This window comes from Scyliorhinus torazame, chromosome 10 (assembly GCF_047496885.1).
Source record: "Scyliorhinus torazame isolate Kashiwa2021f chromosome 10, sScyTor2.1, whole genome shotgun sequence".
Taxonomy (NCBI): Eukaryota; Metazoa; Chordata; class Chondrichthyes; order Carcharhiniformes; family Scyliorhinidae; genus Scyliorhinus; species Scyliorhinus torazame.
Genome location: NC_092716.1, coordinates 222,628,396 through 222,642,509, shown reverse-complemented (window position 1 = coordinate 222,642,509; position 14,114 = coordinate 222,628,396). Strand labels below are relative to the sequence as shown.

Below are 14,114 nucleotides of genomic sequence, written 5' to 3'. Positions count from 1 at the left end.
CTCTTGCATGTGGCCTGTAAATCCACCGAGTGTAATGGTGTTGGTGGTTGGCCAGGGTGTTTTTTGGAACAGGTTTGAGTTTAGTGTGGTGCGGGACCCTCCTGTGTCCCATAGAAAATCAACTGCATGTCCCCGGACTGCTTGTGACTACCGGTCTTCAGACATTATCCCAGCGCGTGTCACAGACCCATTTTGGAGACTCCGGACACCGTCAATCTAAGGAGTTGTAAGCGAGGTTGTCTGAGCGGGTGTTTGTGTGCATGGGGCAAACGTTGCCTTCTAGCTGTCGTGGCTGGCGATTGTGGTCTGGCCTATTGTTTCTGGGTGGGGGGTTGGGCTGTTGGCTGTGTGTGGTGGGGGTTCGGTCTGCAATCGTGGGCGAAATGTTCTACTTGTCCAGAAGTGTAACATGAACCTCGTGGTGTGTGAATTGGGCCTTGTGCTCGGAGGTGCTGTTCTAGGGGGACGTGTTCCTCTTCTGCCATCATTTGTCCATGCGGGTCCCTGGCTAGTTCTAACTGGGTACATTGTAGCTTCTACTCCATCCTGATCCTGCAGGGACTGTTCCAATGCCCTAGATAGGCATCAGAGTACCCAAATCTCATTGTATCTGGCAGATCATAATTTGCGCAAGCCTTTTACCTGCTTCAGTGGCATGTGAAACTAAAGTACGGGACCATTTAGTGGTTTCTTCGTCATCTAAGTGAGTGCGGTTTAAGTTTCCATATACTGCCTTGAAATGTATCCAGGTGACCAGCAAAGGCGGTCGGGCGTTCCCCTTTCTTCTGTCTGCGTTTAAACCCTCTACCGGATCCCCTTTGTTGTATCCGATAGTGTCTAATATTGCGGTCTTCATTTCCTCCTCCTACGTTTTGGGAGCCTGGCAAAGCTGACCGTACCGACTGGCTGAGGCTCATTACAATCAATTTTACCTTCTCCCTCTCAACTAATCCGTACATAACCTTGGCGCACCTCCTCAAAGAAGCTATACGCGTCTGCAGTGGGCTGAAATGGGAGTAATTTTACTGCAAACATCCCTTAACTGGGTTACCTAAAGTGGGGTGATATCGGGACCTGCTTGGTCCCTTATTCTTCTTTCTGTGGTGACCGGATTCATGGGTGTCGGGGCAGCTGTGACCTGTGCAGCCGGTGCCTTTCTTTTTGGGATGCGTGGCGGTTGTTTTTGACTGTTCTCTTTACATATATCTGCACTTTCATTTAACTCTTCCCACTCTGCCATCTCTTCGTCTGTCCCAAAGGTACACTTAAAACCATTCTGAACGGAAAGTAATGACTTTTGCTGGCAGTTAGCGTGGTCAAGTGCTCTGCCTTTGTTCAGTAGACTGGTGGAGCACTCTAAAGTTGCCTGTAAATCAGCACTTTTTTTGTTAACTGGGTGACCTGCCGTTCAGTCTCTCTTACCAAGACTGCACGCTATCTTGATAGGCCTCGTCGTATTCAGATCATAGAATTTACAGTGCAGGAGGCCATTTGAGTCTGCAGCAGCTCTTGGAAACAGCACCCTATCCCCATAACCCCAGTTTGTGCCTTGTAGATAGCAGAAATGTTTTGGGAATCACAATATCCAGCCTTTGAATGCTCTCAACCACAGTATTTATGTTCTGGTAACTCCCAGGATTTTGATGGGGGATTCAGTCATTTTAATGGTTTGAATACTACAGGAAGGTGGCTAAAGTCTTGCCAAGTGATTACCAGACATTGTAGCACAAATATTGCTCGTCACTAATCAGCACAACCTGCTCGTCCAGGACTTGCTGTCTGTGGACAAATGTTGCTTCATTAGCTGAGCATGCAACTGAACACTGCAATAGCAAACACCATCACTAACTGTACAATGGAAGGAAGATCATTGATGAAGCAGATGGCTCAGCACAGTGCAACAAAAAGGTAGATATGGAGCAAAAGCAGGCAACTGATCTATTGACTAAACCCAATAAATATGCATCCAATCATCAGTCAAAATCGATTAAGTCACAAAGAAACACACCGAACGAATGGAGAAAACATTTGAGAATTTTATTTGAATACATTCTACATCATTTAAAAGGATTCACAAGCCATAAGCGGGATCCCAGTCTTTGGAATGTGTTGGAAATTCATTCAGATCTTTGCACAGAGGTCCTTTTGTCTAAAACATCTCTTCAAAGTTCTATTCACTCCATATAGGTGCGCCTGGAAAAACAAATGTCAATTTACGACATTGGCTCAAATGACATATTCTGCCACCACATGAAAAAGCACACAAGTATTACTTTTCTGCATAAGCAATAGTGTCTTGTAAGCAGCAACCTATGATAATTAAGTCTTGGGAGGAGAACTGCAGGAAATGGAATGCAGCCAAATAGGATAGGTCATTAAGCTGATCTTGCTCTGACTGCCCAAACAGGTAGGAAAGAACTCTGGGCATGTTGCAACAAAATCTTACATATTGACTGTTCAGACATAATACTACACAAGTTGAGTCTTCTACTCATTCTGTTAAGGAGCTCTATCACAAATGCTAAGATGGCCATTGTGACTAAAGAAAGAATTAAAATTGGTTAAAAAAGACAGTTTCTCACTTGCCCTGTAACAAATCACTTGCTTCATCTTTTCCCCCCCCAGAGTAATCAGTCAATGCTAAAAAGCAATTTCATCACCAAGTCATTATGAAGACCGTCATGAGTATAAACATCATTTTAACTCTGGACCAGATGAGCTGAATGTGATGGGAGTATATAATTAACGTACACTTACACAAAGTCAACTGCAACCAGTATAGATACAAACAGCTCCCTCTACACCTACCGCGGAAGTAGGTTCTGCAGCCTAGGCATAAACTGAATAGGAGGAAACTTAATTTTTGGCAGTCACCAGTGGTTAGCACTACTGCATCACAAGCTTACACTTTCTATACGGGTTTCCTCCCAGTCCAAAGGTGCGCATGGATTGCCCATGTTAAACGTGCTCCTTAGCAACAATGGATGTACAGGTTAGGGCAGGGGAATGGGGCTAGGTAGGGTGCCTTTTCAGAGGGTCGGTGCAGACTGAATGGCCTCCTTCTGCATCATACAAATTCTGTGGTTCTGGTGGCTAGAAGCCACTTCAGTGGGAAACACAGACGTTTTTGAAAGCCTCAAACAAACTTTTATTATATGAAGAACAAAACTGAAACACTTGATTTTTGTACAATTCCAATTCTTGCTTCCCGGTGCTCCTGCTACATTAACAACCTGGAATTCCACAAACAAAAGCAGCACCAAATGATCCTTCAGTCAAGCGATCATTCACCAGACATTAGAGCCAAGCAAAATTTACATTTGATGACACCAGTAGATCCCAATGATCAACCTGCTACCAATGTCTGGAGTCATTGCCTACTTAACAGTACTAAATTTAAATGTAACTATAAATTGTAGACATCTGTACTCACACCTAACTGATGAATGAACACTGCAGTCAGAGATTCATTGGCAGAAAAGAAACGTGCAGACCATCGAAGATGTCTAACTGAAATGAAGATAAACATGCCATAATTTATTTTAAAATGTTTTACGTGAAATCAGCTTTGTAAATTTAAAGATAAATATACATGGTCTTAACCCATTCTTCCAAAAGACCCACCTTTCCCCACCCCAAATCACAGCTGGAGGTGAGAGAGCACCCACCTGCAAATTTACTATTCTTGGATTTTAAAAAGATTTCAAAGCATTAATATAACTTCCCACGCCCCTCCCCGATTATGTGTTGTTGCTTTTTTTGGTAAAGATGACCACATTCGTCATCTGGGATATTTTATAAGGTTCAGTGGGTACATAGCTAAGCAAGGCCAATCTGCAGCTGGAACGGTTCTGCAGTAACAAGCTTCACAAGCCAGGGGTTTATCTAAATTTTTTTTAAAGAATGCAGCAGCATCCATCAATGAGCACAAGTACCTTTGAATATGATCTAATTCTGCAGAAACAACTCAAGCACAGATGCGATTACATTGAGTTAACTATCACTACAGATTCAATGCAAGCAGACATTAGGGTTCAACGACTGTAATTTGAGCATCACAATAGGTACTTTCAAGTTATCAAGTATCAGCTTTACAGAAATGCAAAAAGCTCAAAACGTTGAATTGCATGCCTCACAGCATCACTGTCCGTGTGGAGTTTGCTCTCGGTGTCTGCCTGGGTCTCAGCCCCACAACCCAAAAGATGTGCAGGGCTGGTGGATTGGCCACACTAAATTGCCCCTGTGAATGAGCATATGCACGGCAGATGCAGTATGTGGATGAATGTTCCTCTCTCGATCTGTCACTTTACAATCTTCTTGACTCAATCGCTCCACCCATTTTGTTTTGCTGTTGCTGGACAAATTGTTGCCTTAATTCAGTCCCTTCCCCCCAAGTTGCATATCCTTATTTCCTTTACTTATCCTATTGCCATCTAATTTAGTCTTACATGGTTCCAAGATCTTCCCAAGATCAATGATTAGGTGAAAATTGAAAGCCACCATCTGGAGAGTGAGCAGATTTTTCAGAAAAAAAGCAGTCAAGATTTAAACCAAATTATTTTGGTATTTTTACTGTAGGTTAAAACTTTGCAGTCAGACAACAGCATCAATGCGACTGGGGCACGAAGAATTACCACTCGTCTTACAAATCAAGAGGCAACAGTAAAATTCAAAAGGAGGCTGTGAAACGTAATGAACAAAATTGCATTTTCAAACTTTTTAATAGCCACAATCAGATAATCGATTTCGGAAAAATAGCGTAGCAGCTAGTCTGATTAAATCCCGAGCAGCTACCAGCAAATGCCCTGGGGCAGGTCTCATCACCAAATGCTATGTCAACCATCGTGAGATAAAACATCATTTACTGATCAGTGATTACCAGTGCTCATACCTTCCTTTTAAAATGAAAACCCGGTTTTGAAAACAAGCGAGTACTCTGTATTCGGCTCAGATCGAAACAAGAACTTTGCGTGATTTCCAATCCCCCTTGTGGCAACTCAACATTGGTGACAGAAAACACTCAGATATGGTCCCCTTTAACAGATTATAGGAAAAAAATTAACAGAGGAATGAAGGGTGGCTCTGGAGACTGAGCTCCCCCCTCCCCCTCCCCTCCAAGGGACTGTAACATCTTACCATGCAGTCAGTCTCCCGCCTCAGCCACGTGGCGGAGACTCAGCTCGCACAGCGGCATCACCTCGACAACACATCCACTGGGACTCTACAATGATGTTAAACAAGCAAAGTGAAGACTTTAAGGAAACGCGGTGTCAAAATCACCAGGTATGGGGGAGTGAGAGGGAATCCTCACAATGCAGAAGAGAGGCCATTCACTTCAATTGTGTCTGCACCAGAAAGGGGGTCGGGCCGCCAGGCAAGATTAAATGGTGCAGCCGCTGGAAGGTTTGGGTGAACCGCCATTACCTGGGCTGCTCCATATAGCACCTTGCACGCAGAGAGCGAGAGCAAAAAGCAGGCATCGCCTTCCATGGCAACATTTATGTCACAGGGAGAGATCAGCCATGATCAGCTTGAATCGTGGAACAGGTGCGAAAGGCTGAATTGCCTACTTCTGCTCATAATTCCTATGATTAGCACTGTAGATTCTTATTTAATTACTATCTGGACAGTCATCCTTCTCAGACATGAGCCTCAAATTGCCATTTGGTCTGTTTAAATGTAACTGGCACTGATCTTAAAACAAGAGGATTTAAAAAACAAAAAGAACTGTAAAAGTCACACAATAAAAACCCAAGTGTGGCACAAGAGTAAAAAGGAACTATGGCCAGACCATGGCTTACAAGACAGTATTTGATTCAAAGAACAAAGAAATGTACAGCACAGGAACAGGCCCTCTGGCCCACCAAGCCCGTGCCAACCATGCTGCCCGACTAAACTACAATCTTCTACACTTCCTGGGTCCGTACCCTCGATTCATGTATTTGTCAAGATGCCCCTTAAATGTCACTATCGTCCCTGCTTCCACCACCTCCTCCGGTAGCGAGTCCCAGGCACCCACTACCCTCTGCGTAAAAAACTTGCCTCGTACATCTACTCTAAACCTTGCCCCTCTCACCTTAAACCTATGCCCCCTAGTAATTGACCCCCCTACCCCGGGGAAAAGCCTCGGACTATCCACTCTGTCTATGCCCTCATAATTTTGTAGACCTCTATCAGGTCGCCCCTCAACCTCCTTTGTTCCAGTGAGAACAAACAAGAGTTTATTCAACCACTCCTCATAGTAATGCCCTCCATACCAGGCAACATTCTGGTAAATCTCTTCTGCACCCTCTCTAAAGCCTCCGCATCCTTCTGGTAGTGCGGCGACCAGAATTGAACACTATACTCCAAGTGTGGCCTAACTAAGGTTCTATACAGCTGCAACATGACTTGCCAATTCTTATACTCAATGCCCCGGCCAATGAAGGCAAGCATGCCGTATGCCTTCTTGACTACCTTCTCCACCTGTGCTGCCCCTTTCAGTGACCTGTGGACCTGTACTCCTAGATCTCTTGGACTTTCAATACTCTTGAGGGTTCTACCATTCACTGTATTAAAAAAAAGCTGCATATAAATTAGCAATAGGCCTGAGGATTGGGAATACTTTAAACTTCAGCAAAGGTGGATCAAGATTGATTCAGGGAAAAATACAATACGAAAGTAAGCTAGTGGGGAACATAAAATGACTGTAAAAGTTTCTATCGGTATAAGAGAAAAAGATTGATTGAAAATCTAAGTCAGAAACGGGTGAATTCATAACAGAAAGCAATGAAAAGGTCGATGAACTAAATTCATACTTTACTTCTGTCTTCACAAAGGAAGACATGAGAAACAAGCTTTAGTGAGGAGCTGAAGGAAATCAGTATTAACAGAGAAATAGTTCTGAGGCAATTTGTGAGATTGAAGGATAAATCTCTAGGGCCTGATAATCTTCATCCAAAGAGTACTTAAGGCCTCAGAAATAGTAAATCCATGGGTGGTCATTTTCCAAAATTCTTTCGACTCTGGAATAGTTCTTACAGATTGGAATGTAACCAACATAACCCCGCTATTCAAAAAGGGAGGCAGAGAGAAATAGGGAACTATAGAGCAGCAAGCCTAACGTTGATAGGGAAGTTGCTGGAGTCCAGTATCAAGGATTTCAGAGCACAGTATTTGGAAAACAATGGTATAAATCAGACGTCAGCACGGATTTACAAAAGGAAAATCATGTTTGACAAATCTACTGGAATTCTTTTGAAGATATAACTAGTAGTTGACCAGGGAGAACCAGCGAATGTGGTTTATTTAGACTTTCAAAAGGCTTCCGATGAGGTTTCGGAGTTAAAGCACATGGCATTGCGGATGGTGTCTTGAGATGGACAGAAAGTTGGTTAACAGACGGGAAGTAAAAAGTTGGAATAAATAGGATATTTTTCTGATTGGCAGGCAGTGATCTGAGTTAGGACCACAACTGGTCACATTATATATTAAGGATTTGGACGAGGGGAGTAAATATAGTACCTCCAAATTTGAGATACAAAGTTGGGTGGGAGAGTGAAGATGCTTCAACATGATTTGGACAGGCTGTGAATGATGCACAGCAGATGCAGTATGTGGATGAATGTTCCTCTCTCAATTTGTCACTTTACAATCTTCCTGCCTCAATAGCTCCACCCATTTTGTTTTGCTGTTGTTGGACAAGTTATTGCCTTAATTCAGTCCCTTTCCCCAAGTTACAAATCCTCATTTCATTTACTTGTCGAATTACCATCTAATTTTGTCTTACCCGATTCTGATTCCATGATCTTCCCAAGATCAATGATTAGATGAAAATTGAAAGCTGCCACCTGGAGAGAATGAGTAGACTTTTCAGAAAAAACATTCAGATTTAAAACATTTGTAAAATTATTTTGGTATCTTACAGTAGGTTATAACTGCGACTGGGACACAAAGAATTACCAGTCGTCTTACAAATCAAGAGGCAACGGTAAAATTCAAACAGAGGTTGTGAAATGTAATAACAAAATTGCATTTTCAAACCTTTCAATAGCCACAATCAGATAATCGATTTTGGAAAAATAGAGTAGCAGCTAGTCTGATTAAATCCTGAGCAGCAATCAGCAAATGCCTTGAGGCAGGTCTCATCACCAAATGCTATGTAGACCATCGTGAGATAAAACATCATTTACTGCTCAGTGATCACCAGTGCTCAACTTTCCTTTTAAAATGAAAACTCGGATTCGAAAACAAGCGAGTACTAGAATTGTATTCCGTTCAGAACGAAACAAGAATTTGAGTGATTTGCAATCCCCCTCGAGCAACTCAACATTTGTGACCGAAAACGGTCAGATTTTGTCCCCCTTCAAGCTCATAAATTATAGGAAAAAAATTAAGAACGGAGTAATGAAGGGGGACTCTGGAGACTAACCGCCTACGCGGGGCTGTAACATCTTACCGTGCAGCGAGACAGCCTCCCGCCTCAGCCACGTGGCGGAGACTCGGCTCCCTCAGCTGCGCCAACACGCCCACTGGGACTCTGCAATGATTTAAAAGAAACAAAGTGAAGATCTAAGGAAACGGCGGCGCCAAAATCATCAGGTCTACACCGGGGTGGGGGAGAGAGGGAATCCCCCGTGCCGAAGGGAGGTCATTCATCTCATCGTGTCCGCACCGGAGAGGCGGCTGGGATGCCAGGCGGGATTAAAAGGTGGAAGCTGGGAGCAGCAGCCGCTGGAAGGTTTGAATGAACCGCCATTACTTGGGCAGCTTCTTCCAGCACCTTGCACACCTGAGGGTGTGAGAGCAAATGGCCAGGATCTACTTCCAGGGCAATATTTATGTCACAGGAAGAGATCAGCCATGATCAGTTTGATTTGTGGAGCAGGCTCGAAAGGCTGAATTGCCTACTTCTGCTCGTAATTCCTATCTGGACACTCATTCTTCTCAGACTTAAGCCTCAAATTGCCATTTGGTCTGTGTAAATGTAACTGGCACTGATGTTAAAACAGAGGAATTAAAAACCAAAAAGAACTGTAAAAGTCCCACAATAAAAACTCAAGTGTGGCACCAGAGTAGAAAGGAACTGTGGCCAGAGACAGTATTAGATTCAAGGAAGCTGCATACAAATTAGCAATAGGCCTGAGGATTGGGAATACTTTAAACTTCAGCAAAGGTGGATCAAGAGAAAAATACAATATGAAAGGGAGGCAGGGAGAAACCGGGAACTATAGACCAGCGAGCCTAAAGTTGATAGGGAAGTTGCTGGAGTCCAGTACCAGGGATTTCATAGCACAGTATTTGGAAAGCAGTGGTATTTGGAAAGCAGTGGTATAAATTGGACAAAGTCAGCATGGATTTACGAAAGGAAAATCATGTTTGACAAATCTACTGGAATTCTTTGAAGATATAACTAGTAGAGTTCACCAGGAAGAACCAGTGAGTGTGGTTTATTTAGACTTTCAACGAGGTTTCAGAGTTGAAGCACATGGCATTGTAGATGGTGTCTTGAGATGGGACAGAAAGTTGGTAAGCAGACAGGAAGTAAAGAGTTGGAATAAATAGGCCTTCCCCCCCCCGATTGGCAGGCAGGGACATTTTAGGACCACAACTGGGCACATTATATACTAAGGATTTGGACGAGGGAAGTAAATGTAGTACCTCCAAATATTCAGATGATACAAAGTTGGGTGGGAGTGAGCTGTGAGGAGGATGCTGATGCTTCAACATGATTTGGACAGGCTGTGAATCAGCATATGCACAGATGCAGTATGTGGATGAATGTTCCTCTCTCAATTGGTCACTTTACAATCTTCCTGACTCAATAGCTCCACCCATTTTGTTTTGCTGTTGTTGGACAAGTTGTTGCCTTAATTCAGTCCCTCCCCCCAAGTTACAAATCCTCATTTCATTTATTTGTCAAATAACCATCTAATTTTGTCTTACCAGGTTCCTGATTCCATGATCTTCCCAAGATCAATGATTAGATGAAAAATGAAAGCTGCCACCTGGAGAGAATGAGTAGTTTTTCAGAAAAAAGTCAGATTTAAACCATTTGGAAAATTATTTTGGTATTTTACTGTAGGTTATAACTTTGCAGTCAGACTCAACAGCACCACTGCGACTGGGGCATGAAGAATTACCAGTCGTCTTACAAATCAAGAGACAACGATAAAATTCAAAAGGAGGTTGTGAAATGTAATGAACAAAATTGCATTTTCAAACCTTTTAATAGCCACGATCAGATAATCGATTTTGGAAAAAATAGAGTAGCAGCTAGTCTGATTAAATCCTGAGCAGCAATCAGTAAATACCTTGAGGCAGGTCTCATCACCAAATGCTATGTAGACCATCGTGAGATAAAACATCATTTACGGCTCAGTGATTACCAATGCTCAACTTCCCTTATAAAGTGAAAACTGTTTCGGAATCAAGTAAGTAGTCTAATTTCGCGTGATTTCCAATCCCCCTGGTGGCAACTCACAACATTTGTGACAGGAAACGTTCAGACTTGGTCCCCTTCAAGCTCATAAATTATAGGAAAAAAATTTAAGAACAGAGTAATGAATGGGGACTCTGGAGACTGACTGACCCCGCCCCCCAGGCTGTAACATCTTACCGTGCAGTCACTCAGCTTCCCGCCTCAGCGGCGCCATCTCGACAACACTGGGACTCTGCAATAATTTAAAACAAGCAAAGTGAAGAATTAAGCGGCGTCGAAATCGGCAGGTCTACACCAGGGTGGGGGAGTGGGCTGGGTTGCCAGGCAGGATTAAATGGTGGAATGCTGGGAACCGGTGCAGCCGCTGGAAGGTTTGAATGAAATGCCATTACTTGGCAGCTGCTTCCAGCACCTTGCACGCTGGAAGGAGCAAGAGCAAAAGGCCGGGATCGCCTTCCGGGGCAACATTTATGTCACAGGAAGAGATCAGCCATGATCAGTTTGAATGGTGGAGCAGGCTCGAAAGGCTGAGTTGCCTACGTCTACCCCTAATTTCTATGATGGCACTGTAGATTCTGATTTAATTACTATCTGGAATGAAAATCGCTTATTGTCACAAGTAGGCTTCAAATGAAGTTACTGTGAAAAGCCCCTAGTCGCCACATTCCGGCGCCTGTTCGGGGAGGCTGTTACGGGAATTGAACCGCGCTGCTGGCCTGCTTTCAAAGCCAGCGATTTAGCCCTGTGCTAAACAGCCTCTTTGGTCTGTTTAAATGTAACTGGCACTGATGTTAAAACAGAGGAATTAAAAAACAAAAAGAACAGTAAAAGTCCCACAATAAAAACCCAAGTGTGGCACCAGAGTGGAAAGGAACTGTGGCCAAAGACAGTATTAGATTCAAAGAAACTGCATACAAATTCGCAATAGGCCTGAGGATTGGGAATACTTTAAACTTCAGCAAAGGTGGATCAAGAGATCGATTAAGGGAAAAATACAATATGAAAGTAAGCTAGTGGGGAACATAAAATGACTGAAAGTTTCTATCGGTAGAAGAGAAAAGATTGATTAAACGGGTGAATTCATAACAGAAAACAATGAAATGGTTGATGAACTAAATTCGTACTTTGCTTCTGTCTTCACAAAGGAAGACATGAATAATGTACCAAAGTTCTGAGAAACAAGCTTTAGTGAGGAGCTGAAGGAAATCAGTATTAACAGAGAAATAGTTCTGGGGCAATTTGTGGGATTGAAGGATAAATCTCCAGGGCCTGATAATCTTCATCCAAAGAGTACTCAAGGCCTCAGAAATAGTAAATCCATTGGTGGTCATTTTCCAAAATTCTTTCGACTCATGAAAGCAGTGGTATAAATCGGACAGTCAGCATGGATTTACGAAAGGAAAATCATGTTTAACAAATCTACTGGAATTCTTTGAAGATATAACTAGTACAGTTGACCAGGAAGAACCAGTGAATGTGGGTTATTTAGACTTTCAGAAGGCATTCGCCAAGGTCTCAAGAGTCAAAGCACATGGCATTGCAGATGGCATCTTGAGATGGATAAAAAGTTGGTTGACAGACAGGAAATAAAGAGTTGGAATAAATAGGCCTTTTTCAGATTGGCAGGCAGGGATCTGAGTTAGGACCACAACTGGTCACATTATATATTAAGGATTTGGACGAGGGAAGTAAATGTAGTACCTCCAAATTTGAGATACAAAGTTGGGTGGGAGAGTGAGGAGGATGCAGAGATGCTTAAACATGGTTTGGACAGGCTGTGAATAAGCATATGCACGGCTGATGCAAAATAATGTGGATGGAAGTTCCTCTCTCGATTTATCACTTTACAACCTTCATGACTCAATCACTCCACCCATTTCGTTTTGCTGTTGTTCGACAAGTCGTTGCCTTAATTCAGTGGGTAGATTTTTCAGAAAAAAACTATTCAGATACAAACCATTAAAAATTTTTTTTTTTGTATTTTACTGCAGGTTATAACTTTGCAGTCAAACTCAACAGCATCAATGCGACTAGGGCACGAAGAATTACTAGCCGTCTTACAAATCAAGAGGCAACAGTAACATTCAAAAAGATGTTGTGAAATATAATGAACAAAATTGCATTTTCAAACCTTTTAATAGCCACGACTAGATAATCGATTTCGGGAAAAAAAGAGTAGCAGCTAGTCTGATTAAATCCTGAGCAGCTATCAGCAAATGCCTTCAGGCAGGTCTCATCAGCAAATACTATGTAGACCATCGTGAGATAAAACATCATTTACTGCTCAGTGACCAGTGCTCAACTTCCCTTTTAAAATGAAATGTCGGTTTCGAAAACAAGCGAGAACTCGAATTGTATTTGGTTAAGAAAACAAGAATTTCGAGTGATTTCCAATCCCCCTCGTGGCAACTCAACGTTTGTGGCAGAAAACGGCCAGATTTGGTCCCTTCGTGTTCAAATTATCGGAAAACAATTAAGAACCGAGTAATGAAGGGGGGACTCTGGAGACTGACCGCCTGCGCGGGGCTGTGACACCTGACCGTGCAGCCAGTCAGCCTCCCGCCTCAGCCACGTGGCGCAGACTCGGCTCCCTCGGCGGCGCCATCTCGGCAACACGTCCACCGGGGCTCTGCAATGATCTAAAAAGAACAAAGTGAAGACTTAAGGAAACGGCGACGCCAAAATCCCCAGGTCTACACCCGGGTGGGGGAGGCGGGAATCCTCACAGTGCCGATGGGAGGCCATTCACCTCATCGAGTCTGCACGGGAGGCGAGGGGCACCAGGCGGGATTAAATGGGGGTTAGGTGGGAGCCGGTGCTGCCGCTGGAAGGTTTGAGTTAACCGCCATTACCTGAGCCGCTCCTTCCAGCACCTCGCACACGGAGCGAACGAGACCAAAAGGCCGATGTCTGCTTCCGGGGCAATCATTACATCCGAGACGGCCGGAAGTATTCGGCACGTGACCTGCCCCTTCCGGTTCCTGTCAGCCAGCAAGCCCCAAGAGGGCGGGGATTCGGCTTCATCTGAGGCTCCGCAGCCATGGCTTCCAGCTCTCACACGGTGGCCTTGGTCTCCTGCATCGTGCTCTGCTGCTCCGTCCTCTTCGCCAAAGTCTTCGTTTCCCGAGCGACAAAGGACAAGCCTCAGTCGCCTGAGGGTAAGAATGATTGGGGTATGAGAGAGACACCGACCGTCCCCCCACACATCTCATTCCCACCCCTATTCCTACCACCCCACCCCCTCCCCTATTCCTACCACCCCCACCCCCTATTCCTACCACCCCCTCCCCTATTCCTACCACCCCCTCCCCTATTCCTACCACCCCCTCCCCTATTCCTACCACCCCCTCCCCTATTCCTACCACCCCCTCCCCTATTCTTACCACCCCCTCCCCTATTCCTACCACCCCCTCCCCTATTCCTACCACCCCCTCCCCTATTCCTACCACCCCCTCCCCTATTCCTACCACCCCCTCCCCTATTCCTACCACCCCCTCCCCTATTCCTACCACCCCCTCCCCTATTCCTACCACCCCCTCCCCTATTCCTACCACCCCCTCCCCTATTCCTACCACCCCCTCCCCTATTCCTACCACCCCCTCCCCTATTCCTACCACCCCCTCCCCTATTCCTACCACCCCCTCCCCTATTCCTACCACCCCCTCCCCTATTCCTACCACCCCCTCCCCTATTC

The 14,114-nt window shown here is 44.3% G+C and overlaps 1 protein-coding gene and 1 long non-coding RNA gene across 7 annotated transcripts in view; one reads left to right on the top strand and one right to left on the bottom strand.

Annotated features, from left to right (window-relative positions):
* Positions 1-2,023: 2,023 nt before the first annotated feature.
* LOC140384599 (uncharacterized) lies at positions 2,024-13,370 on the bottom strand. Of its 4 annotated transcripts, XR_011933099.1 has the most exons (9): positions 13,273-13,370; positions 10,598-10,652; positions 9,925-9,986; positions 8,438-8,518; positions 7,769-7,829; positions 5,137-5,221; positions 4,892-5,034; positions 3,434-3,510; positions 2,024-2,193 (listed from the first exon to the last, which is right to left on the bottom strand). It is a non-coding gene; the product is annotated as an uncharacterized lncRNA (long non-coding RNA). The 4 variants fall into 4 exon arrangements; XR_011933100.1 differs by lacking the exons at positions 4,892-5,034; positions 5,137-5,221 and adding an exon at positions 2,758-2,840 and having other exon boundaries at positions 13,273-13,364; XR_011933098.1 differs by lacking the exon at positions 4,892-5,034 and having other exon boundaries at positions 13,273-13,363.
* Positions 13,371-13,387: 17 nt separating this feature from the next.
* Positions 13,388-14,114, top strand: part of ric3a (RIC3 acetylcholine receptor chaperone a) — a 161,229-nt gene continuing 160,502 nt past the window's right edge. Inside the window, exon 1 of one of the 3 annotated variants that reach the window (XM_072466439.1) lies at positions 13,388-13,578. In XM_072466439.1, the coding sequence (XP_072322540.1) occupies positions 13,461-13,578 (118 nt within the window). In that variant the 5' untranslated portion in view covers positions 13,388-13,460. The remainder of the gene's footprint in view (positions 13,579-14,114) is intronic. The other 2 variants (XM_072466441.1, XM_072466440.1) reach the window with 2 other exon arrangements.